At 33.1% G+C, this 26,135-nt stretch overlaps 1 protein-coding gene across 2 annotated transcripts; it reads right to left on the reverse strand.

Moving 5' to 3' along the window:
* Positions 1-450: 450 nt before the first annotated feature.
* Positions 451-25,969, reverse strand: LOC128992465 (SAP domain-containing ribonucleoprotein). 2 transcript variants are annotated; one of them, XM_054416049.1, is made up of 8 exons: positions 25,721-25,966; positions 22,745-22,850; positions 21,201-21,277; positions 20,777-20,911; positions 11,921-12,058; positions 5,388-5,555; positions 2,564-2,635; positions 451-789 (listed from the first exon to the last, which is right to left on the reverse strand). In XM_054416049.1, the coding sequence occupies exons 1-8, from the start codon at positions 25,763-25,765 to the stop codon at positions 610-612; spliced, it is 921 nt and encodes a 306-aa protein (XP_054272024.1). In that variant the 5' UTR covers positions 25,766-25,966; the 3' UTR covers positions 451-609. The 2 variants fall into 2 exon arrangements, with proteins under 2 accessions (XP_054272024.1, XP_054272026.1); XM_054416051.1 differs by lacking the exon at positions 2,564-2,635 and having other exon boundaries at positions 25,721-25,969.
* Between the last annotated feature and the right edge of the window lie 166 nt (positions 25,970-26,135).

Consider the following 26,135-nt stretch of genomic DNA (forward strand, 5'->3'; position numbering starts at 1 on the left):
ATTGGCAGTTGACACCTACTGTAGCACGGCAGGATCATGGTAGCGACCAGTCACCTGTTGTCAATGTCGCACAACAGGCTAGGTGTAAATAATGTACACCATGATAAGAATCAAAAAACCTAAACGTCTTAAACCACAAAAGAAAAAAACACAACGCTAAATAATAAAGTAAATAAACCAAAACGTAGCAGTCTTTTCATAGGAAGAAGAGAGACAACCAAGGTCTTAACAAAACATGTAAAAGTACTGGTAGAAACTAAAACGGAAAACGATAAAAAAAAACTCTTCGCATTATAATGACTTGAGTAGTCCAATGTGTGTCATAAAATGAAAATAAAATAAATACTTCACTGTTATATAATAACAATAGAAAAAAAGACCGTAAATTATATTATTAGTATGATTCGTATCCTAAAGGAATGGAAAAATGATGTAAACTAAACACCCAACTATACAAATCATGATTTATAATTACTTAACCTATGACGAAAGAGCAATATATGTACAATAATTTTGTAAAATATACAGTAAAAAACAATCGTGACTCTAGCATAAAATTAAAACTAATTTTCTCAAGGTAAATTCGCTGATACACACACACATTCTAATTTAGATCTTGAATCTTTCTGCTCGTAGCTTTTTCTTTGCCTCCATGTCGCTCATTGTGATGGGGGTGTGGGTCTTTGTGGAGACTGTTGTTTTCGCAACTGTTGCAACCGCTGTCGCAGGAACAGAACTTGTGATTCCGAAGCGCTCTTGTCTCTTTTTCAGCTTCTCCTGTTGTTCGATCTATAGAGATAATTTAGACTATAGAATTTGGAATTTAGAATAGAGGATTAGGAATAGAGGACCCTCCAACTGGCAATGGGCAAACTCTGTAGTGACAAGGCGTTTTTAGTGATTTTGCAGACATACTTTTGAAAATTCATTTCAACTAAACTAGAGCAAACCTATTGAACCATATACTTGAATTGTTCGTAATGGAATGGGGAATTTGAAAGTGGCAAAAATAAATATTTACAACAGTATGTATGACAAAACATAGAAAAAATAGGTTTTTTTTTAATTTTGAAATTTTTAAAGTAAAACTTTGCTGCATTTACCAAATGTTCTTTATATGTAAAAGATTTCAATTACCATTTTGTTTTAAAAACTATGATCTAAAAACCGAAAAATGGCAAATTTCACGATTTTTTAAACAAATTTCAAACTAAAACCAAATAAATGTGTTCTCAAGAAAATGTAGTAAAAGAACAGTTTTGAGACATGAAGCAAATGACTTTATGCTCAAAATTTTCGTTTAATTTAGTACTCAAAAATCCCTTTGTGAGATAAAGTTCATTAATTTAGGCTATGTAACAAAGTGCAAGTTTAGAAGAATTTAATCTTTCTAACGGTATAAAAATTATTCCATTTTACAATCATTTTCAACCATTTATTTGGAGTTAACCAAAACCTTGCAAAACGTTACTATTATAGTCGCTGCCACTACAGAAACCACCTACCGCAACTATTAAAGTCACGCTGCTAATTGAAGGGTTAAATTGAAAATTTTGCTAATTTTTAGCATTTATTTTTTGGACTCAACATAAGTAAGTCCAAAAGTCGATCACCTAAAGCCTAACTCCCGTCTGTCTGTCGACTGCCTGATCTGCATGTCCAGAGACTGTCACACACTGACAGACAGTCCTTGTGTCTAATTGCAGTTCTCTGTGTTCTACTGAGTAATAATGGCTAGGATACCTCGACGCCAAAGTTCATTTGTTACTGGTGTGCCATGTATGGAAAATTGGTTAAACTGTAGTAATAACGAGACTTTATTAGCAAGAGGGATTACCCAATAAATAGGAAGAGAATGGTTTCAAGAAATTTCATTGTTTGATGACCTGGAATCGGATGACATATTTCGATGTTATTTTCAATCCAAAAAAGATCGGCTGACGTATATAGAACAGAAGATAAAAAAAGAAGACATGAATCATCGCAAAAGTATAATGTAGCAAAGAGCACCTGGCAGTAGGCTCAACACGCTCATGATAAAGGGGGATTAGTCTGGGCACAGATATCTGCGCTGAATTGCTCACAGAGCGATTTAAATGAGTCGGCTTGAAGACAGATGGTTGCATCTGTGAGCCGACAGGCTCGGTGTGTATTTTCCTAACAAGCAGATAAGCACTTATTTTGACAGCGCACTAATATCAGCTAGCCAGCAGATATACTACTAGTGTGTTAGACTTAAAATTTCAAATAAAATTAATTACACTAATTCAAATTTGGTTTCAATTTGGACTTATCATACCACAGTTAACAACAACGTTTTAATCAATCGAAATAAGTTTTTTTTAACATAAAATAATGTTGACATTTTTCAGTGTGGTTTACTAAGTCTGTGGGTTATTATAAGACTGTGTCGATGGAACATAAATTTATCAGCTCATTTCAGTCTTGATGAAATAAGTAAAGCCAAAGTTAGGTCTTTAATATCGTGCCCTATGATAACACAGATGAGTGTTCACTGAAACCGAGATGATAAACCTCATAATTAAAAACTTTAAAAACATACCTTTACAGCCAAAGTACTGACGTTACATCCAAATCGTTCAGCTCGTTTCTTTAGGACGTCAGCACTTGGACCCTGCACATAAAACTAGCTAGAGCTTCTTTAATGAAGAGGTTTTAAGGGATAGTAGACGAGGAAATCAGAATAATCTTCAAGGTTTACCGTCTGAGGAAAATGGGAAAACCAATCTAAGGAAGGTTGAGGAGGAATGAGGGATATTAGACGAAGTCAGATATCTTCAAAGCAGGGTGTCTACTACATTCTGGATAAAAAATTCATGGACAATTCCCGTAGGCCTACATTTAAGGACACTTTGCCGTAACCTTTGTCGGTGTCATTAGGCCTACCGAATAATTTTCCTGATTTGTCAAACTGTATCAAGCTTGTTATTAACTGTAGTTGTACCAGAGAGAAAAAAAAGTAAATAATAATAGTTAAGAGTTAACAATTTCAAAATAGAAATCTATTGAAAGTAAACAAGCATAGGCCTACCTATACTTTAGGTAAAGCTTTTATAGTGTAACAGAGAAATGCAACCATTGTCTCCTGCGACAGCGACAAATATCTCCATCGGTCACGTAAACTTCATAACATAGCTTATCCGATCCAGGCGGATTAATTTGGCATGATTCGCCCTGGCACAACGTTAGGCTCTCGACTACTTTTGAAAAAAAAAAAAATCTTTAAATGCACATTGTTACTCAGTTCTTAGTACAAAATCAAGGTATGGTAAGCGGCTACCAATAAGCAATAAGCACAGAGTAAGATTATTGTATTTTCATTTGCAAAGTTAATATTGACACGTAGCAATCATTAGTTGTTTATCTAGGCTCAATTACATTTTCCTAATATATTTTACAGCTCTTTCAAGAATCAAAATACCCAGGCCTAGACCTAATTATTTAGGAGGGCCTATATAAACTGGGTAACAAACAATGAGGTTATAATAGCAGCAAAGTCACTATCATCATTCTAGTTCATAAGATTTAGATTGCTTAAAGCATACAACTCAATAAATAAAATATATGGGTTAAACAAAAAACATTGAAACATGAATAGCCAACAATATAAGACAAAGATACAGAAAATGCAATGACATAATTTGAAACCAAGCAGGCCTACATAGTGATAAAACATTAATGCAAACAACAATGCTTGTGGTTTTGTCAATTGAAAGATAAAATATCCATAAAAAAGGGGTTAACTTACAAAATAAGACTGTAGATTATTTACATGTTTTATATGAAACCATAAACAGTTTTATGGCACTAGGCAATGGCCGCGGCAAATTGAATCTTCAAGCCGAAAGTACAAGTAAGAAGTGAAATTTAACAGCCATTATAAAGCTATTATGTTCACGATAAAATAGGTTTGGGATCTCATAATAGTTTCTCATAATATAATCTCATAATAAGCCCTAGTAATAAAAAAAGAAGTTGTAAAGGAATAAAAGTGATACAACTTTTATGAGCTAGCTAACTGAGTCAACAGTTCTTGGAAGTACTTGACTTGACACTTGATTGTCGTGATAAAATATTAATGGGTTTGAGATTGCTAATAGGATTTTTATTGCATAATTACTCTAGTAATAAATTATGAAAATGTAAACAAACATCTGAAAACCTTTTATGTGCTCCTAACCAACTAGCGATCAATAAAATTATGGCCCATTAAAAATTTAAGGACATAGTCTGGCATTTAAGGACAATTCCGTACATTTCATGGCCAGTAAAAAATTAAGTACAATTCCCGGTTTTCCCGGATTTCCCGGTTGGTAGACACCCTGTCAAAGGTATTACAGAGGAATGGAATCAAATAGAACGGACGGAGAAAAGAAGGAATAAGGAAGACAAGAACAATCAAACTGTAATATAAAAAAAACATAAAAGACGTCAACTAAATGCTACCTTGGAGGGTTAAGTCTTCTTCACTCCTGCGAAAACACTAAAAAACATGCCTCGGAAGTCCCTTACTCCTGATGGAACATGTAAAGAAGTAATGTTAAAACTTTCTTCCCTATAGATTAATGTTGGTTCTAGAGAGCCCTCATACCTGATATATCCAAGAAAATAATAAGTTCCTAAAAATAAGAAACTATTTTTTTTCATATTCAATTTTCAAGTTATAAGAGCGCCAATATAACTATTCAACTACATTGTTACCAAATTTCAAGAAAATCTGTGGAAAACTGCGTCTGAAACAGGAGACAAAATTAACATGCTTTGTCAGAGGGAGTCACCGAATTGTCGTTTTAGTAGTCGTGTGTTTACAATGTTTTCAGAATGGCGCTCTTCAACACCCCCCCCCCCACAGGCTATACCCCCAAAACACAACTACACCGAGGGTGATGAAGACTCTTATCATCCTGCAGACACTTAAGCCCTGTGTACACGGGGCTAGTATTTGCCGCTAGTTGATTAGCGCGTATAAATTTTCTCGGTGTAAAAGGTCCATTAGCAAAAATTCTTAATCGCGTGCTAGCATTTAACTCGCTGCTAGTCACATGTTTGATAATACAAGCGCTAATAAGTGGAGGGGGTGGTCACGTGACCACTAGCGCAAGCAAATTAGCTCGCTACTAGCGGGGTATTTGCACTTCTGCTAGTCCGTTCAAACAAAAACAAAACATCTCTCAGGCACAAACTCCAAAAGAGCTATTTTAGTGATAATTTATTCAATGGTGATGTACCAAAACGATTTGTTACACCCTACTTTTTATTTGTTTTTTTTCATTTGGTTCATCTCTACGACTCAATCAAGCTAAGTTTGGTTATACCTATCTCAAAAGAAAAATATGCCAAAATAAACAAAGACGAGCATTACTTACCTCAAATTTTATTATTTTATTGGTGCCAATTTTTGTTGAGATTACATTAGTGTTCTCCTGGGTTTTTTTCTCCTGGGTCGTGGCCAAGCCGAACCTTGCCGCACGGGCTTCTTTCTTTGCCTCTACAGAGAGCGGCACACCGAACTTTTGAGCTCTCATTTCAAGCCGCTAGAAAACAGTAGGATAAATTAGAACTTTAAGCCAAATTTTACAAACTAATTGGTTATGGGTGGTTGAATTGAATCAAATAAACTTTCTTTTTGCACAGAAGTGTCTGTTACAGTGTCAAAATTCTTAACAAATAAAAACAAAACTTAGGCTCTATTCAGTAAAAAATACATCCTGATACAACAGACAACTTTTTTAACTGACTTTCCCACTACCAAAAAAAAGGAGGAGGTTCTCAATTTGTTCGTGGCAATGTTTTTTTTTCCTATGTATGTTCACCAATTTTTCTGTGATTCTTTTACCGATCAGTGTGGTTCCACCACCAAAATAACCAGAAGAGTTTCTATTTGGTCCCATATATATATATTATGTTTAAGTGTAATATTTGTTTTGGTGTAAAATGCTGAAAACCACAAATATTCAACATTTATTTTGTTTATATTTGTACAGAGAAGGCAATAAATAATAATAACATTCCTACAGCTGTTAGTTGAAACCATTTAAATGAAGCTACAGACGATTCTTCATGAAACAGTTGCTTCATATTGATTAACAAACTATTTCTTGCCATGGAGCCTAAATAAATTACATTGAAAAAGCACATTTTGTTTTGGTTACTATAAAAAAGTTATTTTAACGTTTGACCTGATTTGTGTATACAGTAATTCTGTTTTTAGTTTTGAATATTCTGACTTATAAAAACATACAGGTTTTAGTGAATAGCTGTATGATATTGACAAATAAAGGTGTATTGTGAAAACCAAAGCATTCGTAAAAGAGGTCTAAATATAAATTAAATGCAATTATTCCTTACACAACCTAAGAAGTGTGAGAGTGCATAATCGTCAATGGTCTTAAAAGTTCAGTATGATAAATATTTTTGGGCATCACTCACCTTATTGAAATCAGGAGAACGCAGTCGTTGTCATATCACAATCATACATTACAATACACTAATAGGGTCAATCCATTTCAAATCATCCAGCAAAAAAAGAAAATGACACCCATGTTCTCAGATTCTAATGATTTTTTTTTCATGTGTTCCTTTTGCTATTCTAATTATGAATACCAAATTTCATTTTGATATCTTGAATACTTTTTTAGTTATGAATTTTCAAAAATTGCTAAAAATAAGCGTTTTCCCGTTTCCGCCGATTATTGGGAGTACGAAATTGTTTTGGTAAAAAAATCATTACTCAGTCAGTATTTATCATATCACAATGGGACTTTCACTAAAATGTTCAGAAAATCTTGTAGAATTAAGGAAAAATATGTTTATGGGGGTGGTCATTTTATGTTCCAGTCAGTAATCCATCCAACTTCAATTTTGGTCTAATCTTTAGCAAAAAACACGAAATTTTAAAAAATTTGTGAAAATTATAGGCACTATGTAAACCAAAGGTGTTTTATCATATTTATGTCCCTAAGGACATATACTAACAGGTTCTTAAAGAAAAACACTGGGATTTTCACTGCCTTTTAGTCTGTACCTCAATAAACAGAAAAATATAATTTTCATAAAAAAGGCAGAGTGCGGACAGTTAAACCTGTACTAAGAATCAAAAGCTACTTCAGAAAGTGTTATTAAAAAAATTATCAAAACCCATTTATAATAAAGTAGAATTATAATTTTGAAAGGCAATAAAACTGAAGTTTAAAAGCACTGACCCAAATTGGTAGGCCTACAATGTCAAGCTTAGTACAAAAAAGACGCTTGAAAAAATATGTACAGTATTAAGAAAATATGATACAATACAATACAATACAAATCATCTTTATTCATCAAGTATTTTATGAAAACTTCTTACCACTAATCCTTAATGAATACAATTTTTGGAGATACTCAATCTGCTTTTTACATGGAGCACTTAATTTTGTACTTGGTTTTTTGTCAACATGTTTTGGCACTGTTTTTAAATTAAATCCATTTCTTTTTTCGGGAAATAATACATTTAGTCAGGTTGGGTACCAGGAAAATATTTCAGTTCTGGCAGAGAGGCTGCAATTTTAGGTGGTTATAGTATAAAAGTTTCTGAACCTAAAACCGCCCAGACCCCAATTTTTAAGGACCTCGGTCGTCCGTAATGACGTCATCAAAATGGCGGCCGTAAGAGGATGCTGGGTCCCCATGAATTGGCTATAACGACCGAATGCCTTAACCGATTTTCATGAAATTTGGCACACAAGTGCTTGAATACATTATCTCGGCCTGGGTTGAAAATGGTCAAGTTTCATCAAGTCATTTCAAAATGGCGGCTGTTCAAAACTAAAAAAATTATGAGGAAAATAATTGTGAATTGTTTTATACAGGTGAGTTTTAAATGAGTTCCCCCCCCCTACTTTTTTATACATTTCTTAAGATATCAACTCCGAACCACGTCAGATCATTGTAGAGTAGCAAGTGCTTCATTTTGACTGGGTTTAAATTTTTGGCCGCCATCTTGGATCCGCCATATTGGATACGAAGTTATTTTTTCAAATGTAAAGGTAGGGTTGTGACCCACCGTTTCAAACAAGACTTTAACGCTGAATACGATGCTGCAATTCGTTTAAAAAAATGTTGATCCATTCTAAAGTAACGAGAACTTTTTATTAATTTATTTTTAGTCCATTATAACATTGTGCATTTACAAACTAAGGTCATAATCTAAAAATAGTGCTAGATAAAGATAAGTGGACACCACCATTCATTGTTGACCTATTTTCACTCGGTTATGACGGATGTATTTTTTTCAGCCGCCATCTTGGATCCGCCATTTTGAAATGTGATCAATTATTTTATAAGTTTTTTGTTATCAAGCTTTCTTGATAAAATATTACAATTATTTTGATTTAAAATGTCAATATTTCAAAAACCAAATATGACAATGAAAAACATATTGCGGCATTGAATTCAGCATAAAAAAGTAGTTTAAAATGATGGGTCACAACACCACCTTCATATTTAAAATAATTAATTTAAAATAATAATAAGGTCTAGGCGGTTTTAGATTCAGAAACTTGTATACTATAACCACCTAAAATTGCAGCCTCTCTGCCAGAACTGAAATATTTTCCTGCTACCCAACCTGACTAAATGTATTATTTCCCGAAAAAAGAAATGGATTTAATTTAAAAACAGTGCCAAAACATGTTGACAAAAAACCAAGTACAAAATTAAGTGCTTCATGTAAAAAGCAGATTGAGTATCTCCAAAAATTGTATTCATTAAGGATTAGTGGTAAGAAGTTTTCATATTTTCTTAATACTGTACATATTTTTTCAAGCGTCTTTTTTGTACTAAGCTTGACATTGTAGGCCTACCAATTTGGGTCAGTGCTTTTAAACTTCAGTTTTATTGCCTTTCAAAATTATAATTCTACTTTATTATAAATGGGTCTTGATAATTTTTTTAATAACACTTTCTGAAGTAGCTTTTGATTCTTAGTACAGGTTTAACTGTCCGCACTCTGCCTTTTTTATGAAAATTATATTTTTCTGTTTATTCAGGTACAAACTAAAAGGCAGTGAAAATCCCAGTGTTTTTCTTTAAGAACCTGTTAGTATATGTCCTTAGGAATATAAATATGATAAAATACATTTGGTTTACATAGTGCCTATAATTTTCATCAATTTTTCAAAATTTCGTGTTTTTTGCTAAAGATTAGACCAAAATTGAAGTTGGATGGATTACTGACTGGAACATAAAATGACCACCCCCATAAACATATTTTTCCTTAATTCTACAAGATTTTCTGAACATTTTAGTAAAAGTCTTATTGTGATATGATAAATACTGACTGAGTAATGATTTTTTTTACCAAAACAATTTCGTACTCCCAATAATCGGCGGAAACGGGAAAACGCTTATTTTTAGCAATTTTTGAAAATTCATAACTAAAAAAGTATTCAAGATATCAAAATGAAATTTGGTATTCATAGAATAGCAAAAGGAACACATAAAAAAAAAAAATCATTAGAATCTGAGAACATGGGTGTCATGCCCTGGATGACTTGATATGGATTGACCCAATAGAGAAAGAAATTAAAGGATGCATAGAAAAATCTAAACAAAAGAAGTTAATGCCATCAGCTGATCTAGATAACAGAGGCTCCCCTCCCCCTCCTCCACCACCGGGGAGTTCACCACCAGTCAGTCATGGTTAGGCGCTCACAACGTTTGCGTGAGAAAAGAAATAACCTTGAAAACGCCGCACGTTTATTTTGGTGCGGCGAAACGTTGGAGTTGAGAACTTAAGTCTGAAATTTTAAATTTAGGCTAGTTATATTTTTTTATTTTTGTATATTATTTTATTATCAATGTGTATGTGCAATGAACTGTGTATGATTGTGATATGACAAGGACTGCGTTCTCGTGATTTCAATAAGGTGAGTGATGCCCAAAAATATTTATCATACTGAAGTATTGACCTCACCTAATACCATGTTGTTTAGGAATAGGTCTTATAAGTGTTAAATATTTTAATTACTAAATATGCATTTGCAGATGTGGAATGTTTATTAATATTCTCTACCCAGTTACTATATCTTATCAATACTATTATGCCTGCTTCGGAAAGTCCTAGAGGAAGCTGATTTGCAATTTCGACAACATCTTGAGCAAACAAAACCACCTAACCGGCTTAGACCAGAATTAGCTGAACTAATCTTTCATATACTGTACATATTTTCCATAAGTGATAACAACCAATTTTCTACTTTTGAGAGATTTTTTTCTGCTGGTAGCTGAGGAATAACTTTCATATTGTTCCAAAAGGCTTGAGACGTTACTGTATTTCTTTTTATAATGTAGAAGTACACCGATTGCAGGAGAAGATTATGTCTGACATTTCAATGTCTCTAGAAAAGACATTTAGTTTTTCATTAGGCCTAATTTAATGGATAACTCTTTGTTTTTAAAGGAATATCTTAAAAATGTTTATTTTTGTACCCATTGATTATGTGACCTGAACAGATGACTCAAGCAGTTTTAAAATAATGATTGTTCTGTGGAACTTTTGATTGTTTCAAACAGTTTTGCTTGTCAAAAAACCTCAAGTAATTAATATATAACAAATTATACAGTCACTAAAATTCATGAAATAATTTTATTTTGTAAAAAAAATACAACAGACTTCAAACGCTCTAAAAAAATGAAATAATTTCAATAAAGTAAACTTTTGTATTAGTCAATAACATAAATATATAAAAAACATACTGAACTGTTTTGTTTTTCCTGTATCAAAGAAGTATTTTCTTGTCTTTTATGATTACTTCAGAATGAATGCATTATGAAAATAACACACACAAATGTTCTATGTGAATAGGAAAATAATTTATTTTGATATTATGACAGGGAAAAGAAGCTAGTTTAACAATAAAACATTAATTTTCAAGTTAGAAACATTTAAATGCATTATAATCTTTTAAAAGATACTCGTTAATACGACTATAATGCAGATCTTTGGTTACGGTAATAAAATAACACCCAACGCATAACTATGAAAAAGTCATGCAGATTAACACCATTAGTTATAGATTGTCACCTGCAATTTGGACATCCAATCAAAAATCATCATAGAGCCGTGCTGTGCCGACTTAAAATACGTGAGCTTGACTAATACAAAAGTTTACTTTATTGAAATTATTTCATTCTTTTTAGAGTGTTTGAAGTCGGTTGTATTTTTTTACAAAAATAAATTATATCCAAATCAGAACGTTGCCACTATTAGTATAGTTTTTTCTTTTTATTCTAGAACGCTAGGCACGAGCCCGGAACTGTTTTTTTTTTTCAGAATGAGCCTGGAATTGTTTTTCACATTACTTCAGGCTCGACCTAGAGGTTGTGGCATTATCACTCAGGTAATTCCATTGGCAGGAATTGAATCTGGGACCTCAGAAACCAAAGTCCCACGCTCCAAGACTAGACCTGCTGGATCCCCCAGTGTAACAGTTTGAAGTGTTTGTCAAAATATTCTAATTTGAGTTTTGGGTGGATATAGGCGTTGTTTTGTGGGTACTAATTTATCTATGGTATCACTAGGTATTTTTCTAATTTTTTAGGAAATTTTCTTTTTTAATGGGGATTTTACCATGAAACCCCATAAAAAAGTGTAAAAATAGGATTTCAAGAAACAGCTTTAACTATTTTGATAAAAATGTACTATGCAATGGACCTCTCGACTCTCGACAAAATCATACAATCCCCAATGCTGTAAAAACTACCAAGTTATTGCAATTTTTGTTATTTTACCTATAGAATATCATAGCTACTCCCACTGCTTACCCATTATAAGGGTTTTGGCAAGCTAATGGGAGATGTACCAGTTTGCTGATGCCATTTAGATTAGTACAAATATATCATAACCCTAAATGTGTAAACTTACATCTTTAACTGCCACACCGGAGATTTTGATGACCTTCTTGTCCTCAGAATCCTTCTTTGTTTCTTCTGTGGATTTCTTCTCCTCTTCACCATTTTCCTTCCCAAAAGCCATAGGGCGAACTAGTACCCTTTTCTTAGGCTATAACAGAAGAGCAATTATTTTCCAGTAAAGTAGCAATCTTTTTAATCAGTAAACTAATTCCAAACTAACAAACTATTTCATGTTGCTGAAATCTGAAATAGTTTGTTAGGCTGGAATTAGTTGCTGGGATCATTCCCCGCGGTCACATTACAGTACTGCACAACGACCGTAGAATTAACATAACACTGTCAATGAATGGAGACTTGGCCATATGCTATTAGTTATTATTACAAATTTTCCAGTTCCATGTAAAATTCAGCTTTTCCCGGTTATCAAAATTGACATACGATTCTCTGAGTTTCCTGGTTGGATAGAAATCTTGGTTCGTAATTCAGAACAGATCTATACTTTTAATTGAAATCCAATAACTGTTTTACCATAACAACAGATTTGGATTAGCGGGACTCTGATATAAAACGTATTTAAACGTTTATTGATAATCAAACTAGGCCTACCTTTTTCAATAAACAAGATTTAATCCAAAACTTATAACAAAGATTGACAAAGATAGATAGACAAAGATTTAACACAAATTTACTTGTGGGAAAACTAACTAAAGGGATGGAAAAAACATAGTTCTATTTCTTACAGAATATTTTTAATTATTAACAAAAACTAGTTCAATCATGTTTAGGTTGACTTAAAAGATTCTCTCGCATAGAACAAAAATACAAATAAAATCATACTGTAATCCAACCAGTATTTAATATGTAGAGCTGAGACTTACATTTTAAACTTAAAAGAACACAAAATGATTTTTTTTACAAAATTTTAAGAATGATAAGTAGAAGACTCAATAACAATTTATTAATGCCGTTAAACTTATTACAGTAATAGGCAACGTCAAACGGTATAACACATAGGGTTGGAAGAAGCATTTTTTGAGTGTTTCAACTTAGATACCACTTTATCCACATGACATTGATAGCTTAACCTACAAGTTTAAAAAATCTTCTACAGTGTAAAAGGCATTTATTTTTAAGAATGTCATTACATACGATTTAAAGTTATTTACAGACAAAGTTCTAATTTCTAATGGTAACTTATTGAACAATAGATACTGTTGATAATGGTAGCTTTTGAAGGTTATACTTAATCTAATATAAGGTGTAACAATATTGTGCTTAGTTCTAGTGTTGTGATGATGATTACTGTGCCGCATGGGAAAGTTAGCAAAATTTTCTTTTACATATATAAGGTTGGAATAGTATATTTCATTACTAGGACAGAAAGTGGCATTTTCCGTCGCACGCTCAAGTTTTTGGGAACCCCAATTTCACGTGCGAGGCGAAGCCGAGTATGTGAGAGCTATTTTCACGTACGAGGCGAAGCCGAGGACGGGAATAATGGAGCAAGTGCCGGATAATAACTTTCGGTACGAGTTATGAACGATACTTTTCATCACGACGCAAAAATACACAAACACAGATAAGCAGACCTCAGTAATATTACAAATATTTTATTTCTCAACTAGCTGTTTGCCCGTTCTACGTACGGGAATCTTGTAGTAAGTTGAAACATTATATTCAGAACAGGAGTTGGTTTGCATACTTAGTGTGCATTTTTCCAGATATGCTGGCAAAACTATTACTGTATAGGAATACAAATAAACCTTAGCAAATACAATATCTGACAGTTTCAAAGCCAAAACGAATGCTTCACAATTAAATGTCACCCAATTAAAGTCAACCTCGTTTAGATGACCTAACTTCTTATGCCAATCTATGATCTCAGGTTCTTTTGTATAGTTTGATTTTTCGTCTGCCATATACAGATTTTGTACTTTTGAAATAATAGAGACCACCCCTGACGTTCTACTGTCACAATTACATTTCCTCTTTGGTTTTGGACGACAGCTTTCTCTTTTTCAAAAATCACTTTAAATCCTTTATCTGTTATTTTACTGACACTCATTAGATTTGTTGCCAAGTCTGGTACAAACAGAGTGTTATTCAAATGTATGATTTCAGAATTTTTTAATTCCAGCAAAACCGTTCCTGTTCCAGAAATGTCTTTTTTCCTTTAGAAGCAAGTTTCAAAATTCCGTTTGAATTTTGATATCTCTGAACTGTGATTTCTCTCCACACATGTGCGATGTACATCCACTATCAATACACCAATCAGATGATGTTTCTCTTCAAATTTGAACATTTTAGGTTAGAACCTAAAATGTTCAAATTTGAAGAGAAACACTCAGCCTCTGCTTTAAAACTATTTCCCATTTGTTTGGATCTACAGTTGTTGGCTTTGTGTCCTATTTTTCCACATCTAAAACATTTAACTTTGAAGCCTACTTTTGTAGTGTTGTTCTCATCTTGTTTCTTATGACTATAAGTGTTGTGAATACCTTTCTTGGAGTTGAACTGCTTTGTTTTGCAATACAATGTATCTTCATTATTCGTACAAGTGTCTTTTGACCTAGCTTCACTCTCCTCAATTACTTTTATTTTTAAATCATTAGGAGAAGGTAAAGTGTCTCTAGACTCAATGCTACCCGGAAATTGTCAAATGATAATGATAAGCTGTAAAGTAGCATAATGCTAAGTAAGTCTGAATTGATAATGATGTCCATTTCTTGAAGTTTGTCAACAATCTCCATAAATTTGTTGACATGATCCCTAGCATCTTCTCCATCTTTCATTTTATGAACTATTAACTGCTTTAATAATGTGGCTTTCCTTGCAGGACCAGAACTTTGGTAATTGTTCTGCAGGCAATCCCATACTTCTTTGGAGGATTTGCAGTTTTTTACTATAGTCCCCTGTCAAATGTACATATACAGGCTCCCGTGTGCTCCTTAATGAGGCAGGTGTGGGAGTAGTTTTAATCTCTTCGTTTGACCTTGGAGAAATACAATTTCGATGGTGGCCCTCTTGAAAATGGTGCGTTCGAACGCTGTGGGTAAAAAACAAAATGGCCGCCATCGCAAACTTGCTGCCTTACGTATATCAGTAACCGTTAGAGTTATGAAAAATTTGTTGATACCAAAATGTAGCTATTTTAAATCTGCACAAAAAAGATTATAACAGTTTTTATGTAGAATCAACCATTCTTTCATAAAACATAATGTAATGTGTTTTATATTTTTCATAAATAAAATTAATTAGGGTGGATGTAATGTCCCAGGACAGTTAAATATCTCAAAAAGTATTAAAGGGTGTTTCAGTAAAGCGTGATGGGCTATGCAGATTCAGATTCTATGTGCAAAAATAAGTCGAAAATGTAGAATAACATTAATTCAATTTCGGCTTAGTTAAGCCGAATTCCGCCATTTTGTATTTTTTGAAAATAATTCATAACTCAAAAGCCCTTAGAGATATTTTTATGAAACTTGGTATAAACTTTAAGTCTACACAAGTATAAACATTCTCCGAAAAAATCTTTGAGCCTGATCATCGAATTTCAAAATGGCGGCCATTAAAATTCTTTAGTCAAATTCCATGAAAACCAGCAATTAAAACAAAACTTCGAAACAAAATATGTTAAGTCCTTTTTATTACAAATCGAACGACACTTTATTTGCGAAAATCGGATAGTAAATAAAAAAGTTATGTAACTTTTAGTATGTTTTTGTCACTAGTTTCTATGAAATTTAACAATGACTGCCATTTTGATAATATCTATTAATAATAAAAGTTACATAACTTTTTTATTTATTATCCGATTTTCGCAAATAAAGTGTCATTCGATTTGAAATAAAAAGAACTTTAAATAATGTGTTGCAAAATATTGTTTTAATAGCCAGTTTTCATGGAATTTGACTTTAAACATTTTAAATGGCGGCCATTTTGTTTTTACCCACAGGGTTCAAACGCACCATTTTCAAGGGTGCCACCATCGAAATTGTATTTCTCAAAGGTCAAACGAAGAGATTAAGACTACTCCCACACCTGCCTCATCGAGGAGCACACGGGTGTACATTTGACAGTAGACTACTAATTTCAATTCACTAGGCGAAATTATCAATATTAGTTCTGATTTTGCTTTAAGATCTTTAACTATCCAGGCATTCTTACCAACTTCATCCTCCAAATAAACCTTAGCAAATACAATATCTGACAGTTTCAAAGCCAAAACGAATGCTTCACAATTAAATGTCACCCAATTAAAAGTCAACCTCGTTTAGATGACCTAACTTCTTATGCCAATCTATGATCTCAGGTTCTTTTGTATAGTTTGATTTTTCGTCTACCATATACAGATTTTGTACTTTTGAAATAATAGAGACATTTGTTCTCCCCAGATACATATTCCATTAGGTTTTGTTGGATTAATATAGCTTCAGCTTGAATTTTCCAAGTGACATAATTATTTCGTTTCAAAGGATCAATTCTATAGCCAAAACTCATTTTACTTATTTTTAAGCACAGATTACTGTAAAATGATTATTTTACTATTCCAAATGGCCCATAACCTTTGTTGATGAAATTAAAGTTAATGAAAGAAAAAATGTAATAAACTCTTTTATTTTCTTACAAACACAACACAACAATGAAAATATATTTAGTAAACAACTGCATAGGTAAAAATAAAAATATATGATGGTTTATTATTAATCCAGATTAGATGAAGTTGGGTGTCTAATATTAAAAAATGTAATATTCAACAAATCGACTTAAGTGGAAGGTGATATTCTGAAAGAGAATAAAATTTCCTACAAATTGATACCATAAACTTCTTGGAAACAATAAAAAAAAGGCAGCAAAAAGTCTCACCCAAATAAAAAGTTTGAACAAACCCCATTTTCAATGTATTTCTTAATGGAAAAAATGTTTTTTTGAAATTTTTCACCATAAATCATAACAAAAACAAACTTTGATAATTATTTGCAAATCTACACGAATTAAGCTTTCCAACGACCCATTAATTTAATAAAATCGGTCCAGTAGAACTCTAGATTTAGTTCTACAAAGATTTTCAAAACTGAAATATATAAAGAATAATAGAATAGATAGAAACAATTCACCTGATTTAAATAATTAACAAATTTTCACATTCAAACAATAACATATCAGACATAAAAGACAAATCTGGCATATACAAATTAAACTGCAGTTCCAGCTCAAAATTCTATATTGGCCAAACAGGACGTAATTTTAGTAAGTAGGTGCAAAGATATTCATGAAATTAAATTGGACAACAGAACAACACAAAAATCTACATTTGCAGTAACACATACTTTCTACAGACCATACATATAAAAATTATAACAAAAACATTACCATACTAGACATTATAAACAAAGGAACCAAAATGAACATAAAAGAAAATTTCCACATATAAACACCACAAAGAAGATAGAGACAAAATTTTAAATATAGTACACACAAAACCACTAACCCTATATTTAACAAAATTATAAGTGTTAGAAAAACTAACAACAACTAAACATTCAATCACAGGCTAACACAATTAACAGCTGTATTTTTATTCATAACATAATATTTTTGTTTGAAATTAGGTTAACACTTGAAGATGTCATTATAGACGAAACATGTTGTGTAATTAAAAAAAGAGTACTCATGTTATTTTACATAGCCTATTATTTATTAAATCTATACATATTATTTATATAAATCTATATATATTATTTATATAAAAATCTATATATATCATTTATATAAATTTATATATATATATGTGTGTATAAATATATAAAAATTTGAACTAATGGTGTTTTTGGCCTCTGGGGACATCAAAATGAAAAAGTAAATCGGTCCGGGGCCTGATTGTTACCAAGCCACCAACGGAAATAGCTACTTCCTATAGGGAAATTCGCTTAAGTTATAAAATTGAATTTGAGGCATATATAGTTTTATTTTTAAACAGAACTATTTTTTCGATTAAACCTTCCTTTGATTTTTTCATTATCAGAGAGTTTAGTTAGGTTATGACAGTTTAATTTCATAACTTAAAAAATTAAAAAATTGAATTCAAGGAATTCATAATTTTATTTTGTGAGCATAACTATTTTTTGATTAATAAACCTTTATTCAATTGTTTCATCGTCAGCAAGTTTGGTTAGGTTATGACAGTTTAAAATTTAATTTAAATTTAACCTACAAACGATATGTTTTGACAGCGACAGTGATAGAGATAACAATTTCCTACAAACCGTGAACAGTTTAGGCTATGCTGATGCGGCGGTATGATCCAGGAGCGTACAGCATGGTGCGGTGGTAAGGGGCGTTCCGATCCACGATCCTCGATTTGCACTGGCTGCCTAGACGCTTGTGTATGGCAACAGCTAATTTAAGTAGTAACAAAAAGCTGTGTCCTGTAAAGAGGCGCAGGACGCTTCAACATGTGACGTTAAAGCGTCCTGCGCATCCGAACAGAACACGCCGACGAACCCAAGACGGAACCAGTCACAGCCAAGGTTCAGATTAAACCTTCCAGATCGGAACATCTCGTGACGTCAGTCTCTTGTTGAGGGAACACCTTTACCGCAACGATACGGAGCAGAGCCATGAGCATCAGTAGTGTTGTGGATAGCGTACCAGGCTGATAAACTGGTGGTAACGTAGGCCATTGACATCACTAGATTCAATAACTGTCTTTCTTCACTAGTCTCTGTCTAAGTCAAGTCGTTGATATTGTAGCCCTTTATAAAGGATTTAATTTAATTATCATGTATCTTTAGTTGTTTTTTATTGTCCTTCCGCTGCCTTGGATTTGACTGGTTTACCACCTCCAGCAGTTTGTATTTTTTATTGTTCTTCCTTTACCTTGGATTTGACTGGTTTACCACATCCAGCAGTTTGTATGGATACTATTTTCTCCCATCTCCACCAACATTTGGATTAAATTGGCATTGCCGCATCCAGATGTTTTTTGGCTTAAAATGTTGCTCCCAAGTAACTGTTGATATCACTGTTTTTTATGATGCACTGACTCACTTTTCACTGATTTTCACCAACTAAAGGTAGGTACTCAGGGCTATAGGTACTATTCAATATCATTAAATTTTATGCCTGTTGTCCATCCATCTTGTTTTGCTTTTTACAGTCTAAATAGTCTTATCTAAAACCTTTTTTATTTATACAATATCATACTTTAATAACATATTAACATAATCTTTTTTATTATTATCACAATACAAAAAGAAAACTTTTAATATGCTTAATAAATTTTCATCCCCATTAATAGAATATTTATTGACCACTATTCAAAGCTTTATTAACATCTCATATTATTTTAGTATTATTTTATTATCATTATTATTTTTTATTCATAATTATAATTATTTAAAAAATACCTTTATAAATGATTCCATAAAGTAATGTATTGGAATAACTTTATCTTATGTGTATCTTTTATGTGATCTTTGTATTGTAAGGGCCCAAAAACAGAAATCGTACCTTAAACACAACCGGCCCATTTATCCAAACAACCAGACACATACCTTGAGGCTATTGTAACCTGAACAACTGAATTTACTCAAAATATTTCTTCAATTGTTTAACATGATAAGTTCCTAGTATCTTATCTGAATTCAACTCCTTTAACTTGTATCATTTTCCATTTTAATCTCAACTATTATTTATGGTCCAGTGAAAAGCAAGAAGATCTTTATATCTTTTTTAAATTTTATTTGACAAATATGAGTCTTAACCAGGACTTAAGCACCTATTAAAAAGTTACTGGCTTTATTTTTTTATCAAACTTTACTTTGCCTTTCTTTTCTAAGCCCTATAACAGTTTCTCTCTTACTAAAGTTACACACTGTACTTTACTAAAATCTCTATCACTGGGAAACTCTATTACTTTTTCAAGAAAATGTGTATTTACCTTTCCTAACATGACCTCTCCAGGTACATGCTCGGTAACACCATGAACTGAGTGATTTAGACAATTTTCAATGAATTCAAGTACATTTGGCCAATTAGTATGCTTATTATGACAATATATGTGTATTACTTTGTTGATTTCTTTATTAATTCGTACTGTTGGATTTGATTGAGGATGGTACACTGATATATGTAAAGTTTTTATCCTAGCATCTGTTTAAGTTGAATACTATAAGTCACTCGTAAATTGACTAGACCACGATTGCTTAAAATTGATTCTACTTTTCCTACCTCAGGGATGTATTTGTTAAAAATTTTGCTCAACAGAGTTCTAGTGTTCGCATGTTTTATGGCGAACATCTTAATATTTAGAAAATACATCTATTATTACAAAAATATCCTTTACTCCACCCGGTACAGTGGGAAACTCTCCTATCAAATCTACTGCTACTAGCTGTCTAACTCTTTCCGGAACTATAGGAATTAAACTTTACCTACTTGTTTGACATATACTTGTTTTGCTTTCTGACATAGCTCACACTTTTTTAATTGATCTTTTATTGCTTTCTCCATGGCAGGAAAGACACAAAACTCTTTTAGACATAAGTAATCTTTACCACCCCCCATGTGACCATATTTTTAATGTGACAGATCGATACATCTACTCCTTATACCTTCAGGTATGCAAACTCTAAACTGATCCTCTTTTACCATCTTTTTCTGAAATAAAATCTCTTTGTTTCAAGAAACTATTGTTTACTCTATTTTCCTCATTACTCACTAGTCTATAAAAAATGTTCTACTTTTCATCCTGCTGCTATTGTTCCTCTATTTTTTCTACAATTTAGGAGGCTTTAGATACTCTGTAACTATGAGTAATCATAAATAATGTTAACAACGAACTATTCACATGTTTTATTGTTACCTGGACTTCCTGTGATGGTTCTGTAGCTAGAGGCGCGGGACGTTTCAATGTAACGGCAGCTGGTACCTTGGCTGTGACTTCAGTCTTGGGTTCGTCAGCCAACACCGCATCTGCCTCGTCATCGTCAAACTCACCCTGAGAAAACGTTCTTTGTAAAGTTGACCGTGCTCAGAGATATAGAATTCCAAAGACAGTATACCAATCCACATTAGAAAATAGTGTGCTCTAGTTCTTACATGGTATTTTTTTGTAAATTAGCCTATTAAGAAAAACTAATTCAACCACGGTTTTAACAATACCTCAAAAAATACATCAAGGTAAAAAAATTGTCTCCACGAGGGAACTCTTAAAAACTAAGTTAAGTTATAAGAAATGTATTAATATAATATCCTCTTCAAAAATTGTTTTTTCTAATCAAACTTACCCCTTCTTCCTCATCTCCCAAAACATCATCTTCATCTAAGATTTCTGACTCTGCATTCCCATCTTCTGAACCCAAATCTGAAACCACACAGCTTTTATCAGTAACAAACTTTACTAGCGATTCATTTATATGTTTTTAAACATATAAATAGTTATAAATATGTTTTTATTGAGAACAACCTGAACAGAGTATGCAATAGCCTAAGTAAAAAGCTAGCTAGGATATGGGATTTATGTAATGTATAGAATTAAATGGATAGGACAGGAGGCAACTAAGACTGTATGATATGCTTTAGTAGAGACCCATAAGATGGGATTGGTCCTAAGTATCCCTATGGATTAGTGGTTTGGTGGAACTACTGATCAGAACTTAACAAGGGTACTGAGACTCCAGAAAAAAATATAAACCTCAGTCCTACAGAAAGCACGATTGAAGCTTATAAATCACTGAAAATCATAACTATACATACATCCTTGCAGTGAGTATAAAAAAGAGCAGAGTGAACTCACAAGAGGAGAATATATCCACTCCAACAACAAGAAGAGCTAATGACTACCTTCTCCTGAGTCATCATAAAACACAGTACAACAACCCTACGGTACTACCTATGTGGCCTTGCCATCCTACATTGGACGACAGATTTTCAATAGCCTGCCCAACCACTTAAAGATTCTTAGAAATCAAAACGTGAAGAGGATCAACTTAAACACTGGCTGCTGGATAAATTATAATAAAACCTTTGTAATTACAGCATGGAACCGCCTGTGGAACTATATAGCCTACCCTATGCCATTAAATCCATTTAAAACCGATCCCAAGTGAAGGCGATGCTGTAAAAATATTACCTCAACCGGATGGTCGAGCGCGGTGGCATGGCATGCATTAGGCCTAGGTTCAGCAAATAGTGCATGTATGACTGTAGATAGGGAAACGGAACAAATGTGTGTTATGTAGCATAAAACAAACATGGTTTTAGCTTTATAAAACCTATTTTATCTGTTTTTTATGAAAACTTTGGTAAACTTAGTTACTTTATGAGATGTTTCATTATTATTATCAAGGTTAACTGTAAGTAAGGACAATGAGGTTTTAAGTTTGCTGCAATAAAAGCATTTTCATTTAATTTTTATAGGTAGGTACCGGTACTAAAGTACTCACTTAAAAAATTCTTCAATCAAATTTTTACACTAGATCAAAATTCAAATTACAATCTGTACACAACGCTGTTCTATTTCAGGAAGAACAGTGATTGGTTTCATAAATTATTATTAGGCCTAAGTTAAAGATCATCATCAAAATAACAGTGTACAAAATTATTTTCAGTAGGCTATCAATATACAACTAATCCACACCATTTCTATACTGGACCATGGGAGTTATCAGAGTACACGGATAAATTATGGTTAATGATAAGATATCAATGATTATATGAGAATTTTGTTCAAGTGGTTTACCGATACAAATTTAAAAATAAAAGATAGGGTTTAGAATAAGTTAGAATTAAATTTTAAATTTTCAAAACTATTTCTAAAAGCATAACAGACCTTGTGATGATCCTTGTATTGCTTGCTGTAATCTTTCTTGAAGTTCATTTTTGGCTCCTGCTGTACTCAAACCTCTAGCCTTTAACTCTTTTTTCAATTCTGCTACCTAGAATTTCCAAAAGGTTATCATTACATTCGCATTAAAATAATCAAATCACGCATGGAAAATAAGGAATTAGATTTTTGCACAACTGAAACACAAGAAAGTGTATTATTTTAATGCAAAAATAGTGAACAATGAGTGAATACATGAGATGATAAGTTCAATGTAGGGGATCTGTGATGAGAAATATCCGTAAATTTTAGAATCACTTGAGAAAAAGTGAATTGGTCCAAAGAATTAATTGGGCGTTGAACTGGGGGTTAAATCAAATAGGTGAGCCAATTGCTACTTTGGGCTCGCGTTAAACATTATATTTTTCCTGCAGTTACTATAAGGCATATAAATAGCTAGGTGTACAATGCAGTTGTCTGCTTGCAATATTGAGCGGAGTTAGCATATTAATCTAATAGGTACGTTTCTAAAGTCAATGCTACAACTGTTTCTCGTAAATGAGATATATAGTCTACTTGCAGTATCAAATGTCAATTTGGTATTTGGTTTACGTAAATGGAATGTCTGTTTGCAGTATCCAAAAATTAATTATAAGTATGGATCACATAAATGAATTTACAAAATTTTAAATTTAATACTCCAATGTTACCGTATTCTTATGGAGAATATTGTAAAATGTTTTAGTTTGCTTGTTTATGGATATAGGCCTACTACTTAGCAGTTACCCGGCGCGAGTTTCTGCGCTTAACCACTATTGTTTTGAATGGTAATTTGTTCTATACGATGAATAATAAAAGAGTAGAGCCTACCAAAAATAAAAATTGAATATTTAGCCTACTTAATTGCCAGTGGAGAAACAATGTTTTCTGTTTTTTCATTAGGTGTATAAATATTATATTAGTTTTTAGGCGTACCTACCAACCACGTGAGCACGCAACATACAGCTATCCACGTGAAAAGCACGCATTTTCTAAATTTAAACCGGTGATGGTCAGGGATTGCCCTACTGCCTTATAGGCCTAATGATGTATTGCGAAAGCAAGACACAAAGGAAATTGTAGTTGTTAAAATTTAGAGGGTAATTCAGATGAAATCATCAGTATTTTTGGGATTAAGACTATTTCTCCTTTAAACTTACCACTGATAATTTTTGCTTCTCAATGAATTAGGCCTATGGTTTCATTTCTTTAATCATCAGCGGGTAACATTGCACATCTTCGTTGGATTTAAGTTGATCGCAATAGTATTATTGGAGTTCCTTATTTTAATGACAGTAATGTGGTGGGTTAATGACAAATTGAGAGGCATTTGAACACCTGAGATAGAACGCTTGATTATTATTAACTTAATAATGTTAAGTAGATGTTTATGTTAGATTGTGTGGGTATAGAACAAAAGATAAAAATATTAAGGCATTGCCATCCCTTTTAAATAGTTTATAATATTTTTGATAAAGGTTTTTATGTTTACATATTTAACATTGGAGAATTTAAACGTTGTTGAGTGCACAGGTGTGCTGCGATTGGGGTTTAATATATTTGGATTTATCCAAAAGTAAAATAGTTTTCTGTGCTGCACTAGCACTCTGTGGAAACATAGTGGCACTATTTCAAATCATGACAATACAGCATGTTGTGATTAGCCTACTTATTCAAACCTACAAAACAGTTTCCGGGTAACAGCTAGTTATATTTATTTGTAAACATTACAGTTCAAAAAGTCTGACATTGGCCCACTTAAAACCCTCTGGGGCTGGGCCCTTTTGACGGATCTGCACCAAACTTCACACAAACCTTCCTTGAATAATGCTTGGTAAGTTTAATGCCTGAAAGTTTCATTACAATCTGTCGAGCGGTTTCGGAGTCCATAAGGTACGTACATACATGTATACATACATAGTGTTCCTCTTTTATAGATCTTAGATTTTGATCAACACAGAGGATACGAGTCCGGTAACCTGGTGTGGATTAGGTGTCCGGCAGTGACGTGACCGGGTTGTGGGAGCCCAGAACGCCATTACCACAATGATACAATGTACAGCTAGTTCGTGGTGTAGTGGATAGAGTGCTCGGTTGATATGCATGAGGTCCCTGGTTCAAATCCCAATGGTAGGCCTATCTTTAACTTTTTGCCACAGATTTTGCTTTGAATGCCATTTCTTCTTAACTGTATCGGTACACCTTTTGATAGAATTTTCGGCATTTACAATTCTTTGAACAGAATGTAACCTTCGGTTGATTTTTTCATTATCAGCAAGTTTGGTAGGTTAGGTTAAGTTATGACAGTAGGCTAACTGTCGAATGCTTAATCTACGTCCGATTACCGGACGCGTATCCTCTGCGTTTGATCAAACTTGCCAAATTTATTTCATACCAAGCTATTAATATTTTACTAAAAACCACACTTAGCCTATTGTTTCCTTGTACCAGCAAACCTAGGTAGGTAACTCTACACGTTAAACCTAATTTTATTTAAATAGATTGTATTTAAAATCAATCCAGGTACCTAGGCCCTAAGAGGAAATTCACTTAGCCTAGTCAGCAGTTTGCTGGGGTGGGGGTATTTTGTTCATTAGGCCAAAGCTTATGTTAATTTAGCACAGATTAATTTGGATACATTGATCCTTCTAATTCCAAAACAAACTTCATTACGGTAGGCTAAGTTAAGTTATTTCAGTGTTTTCTCATGGGAGGTAGGCCTAAGCCTAATGCCCAGGGGAGGTCAGGGGGGTGGGCCTGGGGCCCATGCATAAAGAACTCAATGTTAAAATTGATTTGTGATTGTGTTTATTTAATTAAAATCGCTATAAAGACCTAGGCTATTTGACAAATAGAGTGGGCCAAATTGCAATACCATACATAGGCCTTGTACCTTAATAAAACAAAATGGATAGCCTAGGCCTAGCCTAATTGAATACTAACCTTCATTTTAGAAATTGAACTGAGATCGGTTTCCGATGTAGACATTGTCTAAATATAATCCTTGCAGGGTTATAATATGTAATCGAATAGAAACAAGTTCGCCTAAACGGGCGAATTTGGTTTATGCAGAACACAAGTCAGTAGAATAAAAGAGAGAACTGAGAAGGCAAGGTAGAGGTAAGACAAGAGACAATGATAGAATTTAACTTAATTTAGTTGAATAGAAAAGTAGAAAATCAACGTGAATCGTGAATGTGAAATGCCGAAAGACTAAAAAAGAGATAGATGTCTGACTCTGACTGTCTGGACTGGACTGGACTCCTGGACTGGAATTGGATTGGAGTGGAACTGGAGTCTGAGTTCGTTAGGTTAGGAGGCCTTGCCGTCAGACCGTCACCGCTCTTTTTTCGTCTAC

The sequence above is a fragment of the Macrosteles quadrilineatus genome, unplaced genomic scaffold (genome assembly GCF_028750875.1).
Source record: "Macrosteles quadrilineatus isolate MER2022 unplaced genomic scaffold, UCM_ALF_1.0 Scaffold_4__1_contigs__length_99947679, whole genome shotgun sequence".
In the NCBI taxonomy this organism is placed as follows: Eukaryota; Metazoa; Arthropoda; class Insecta; order Hemiptera; family Cicadellidae; genus Macrosteles; species Macrosteles quadrilineatus.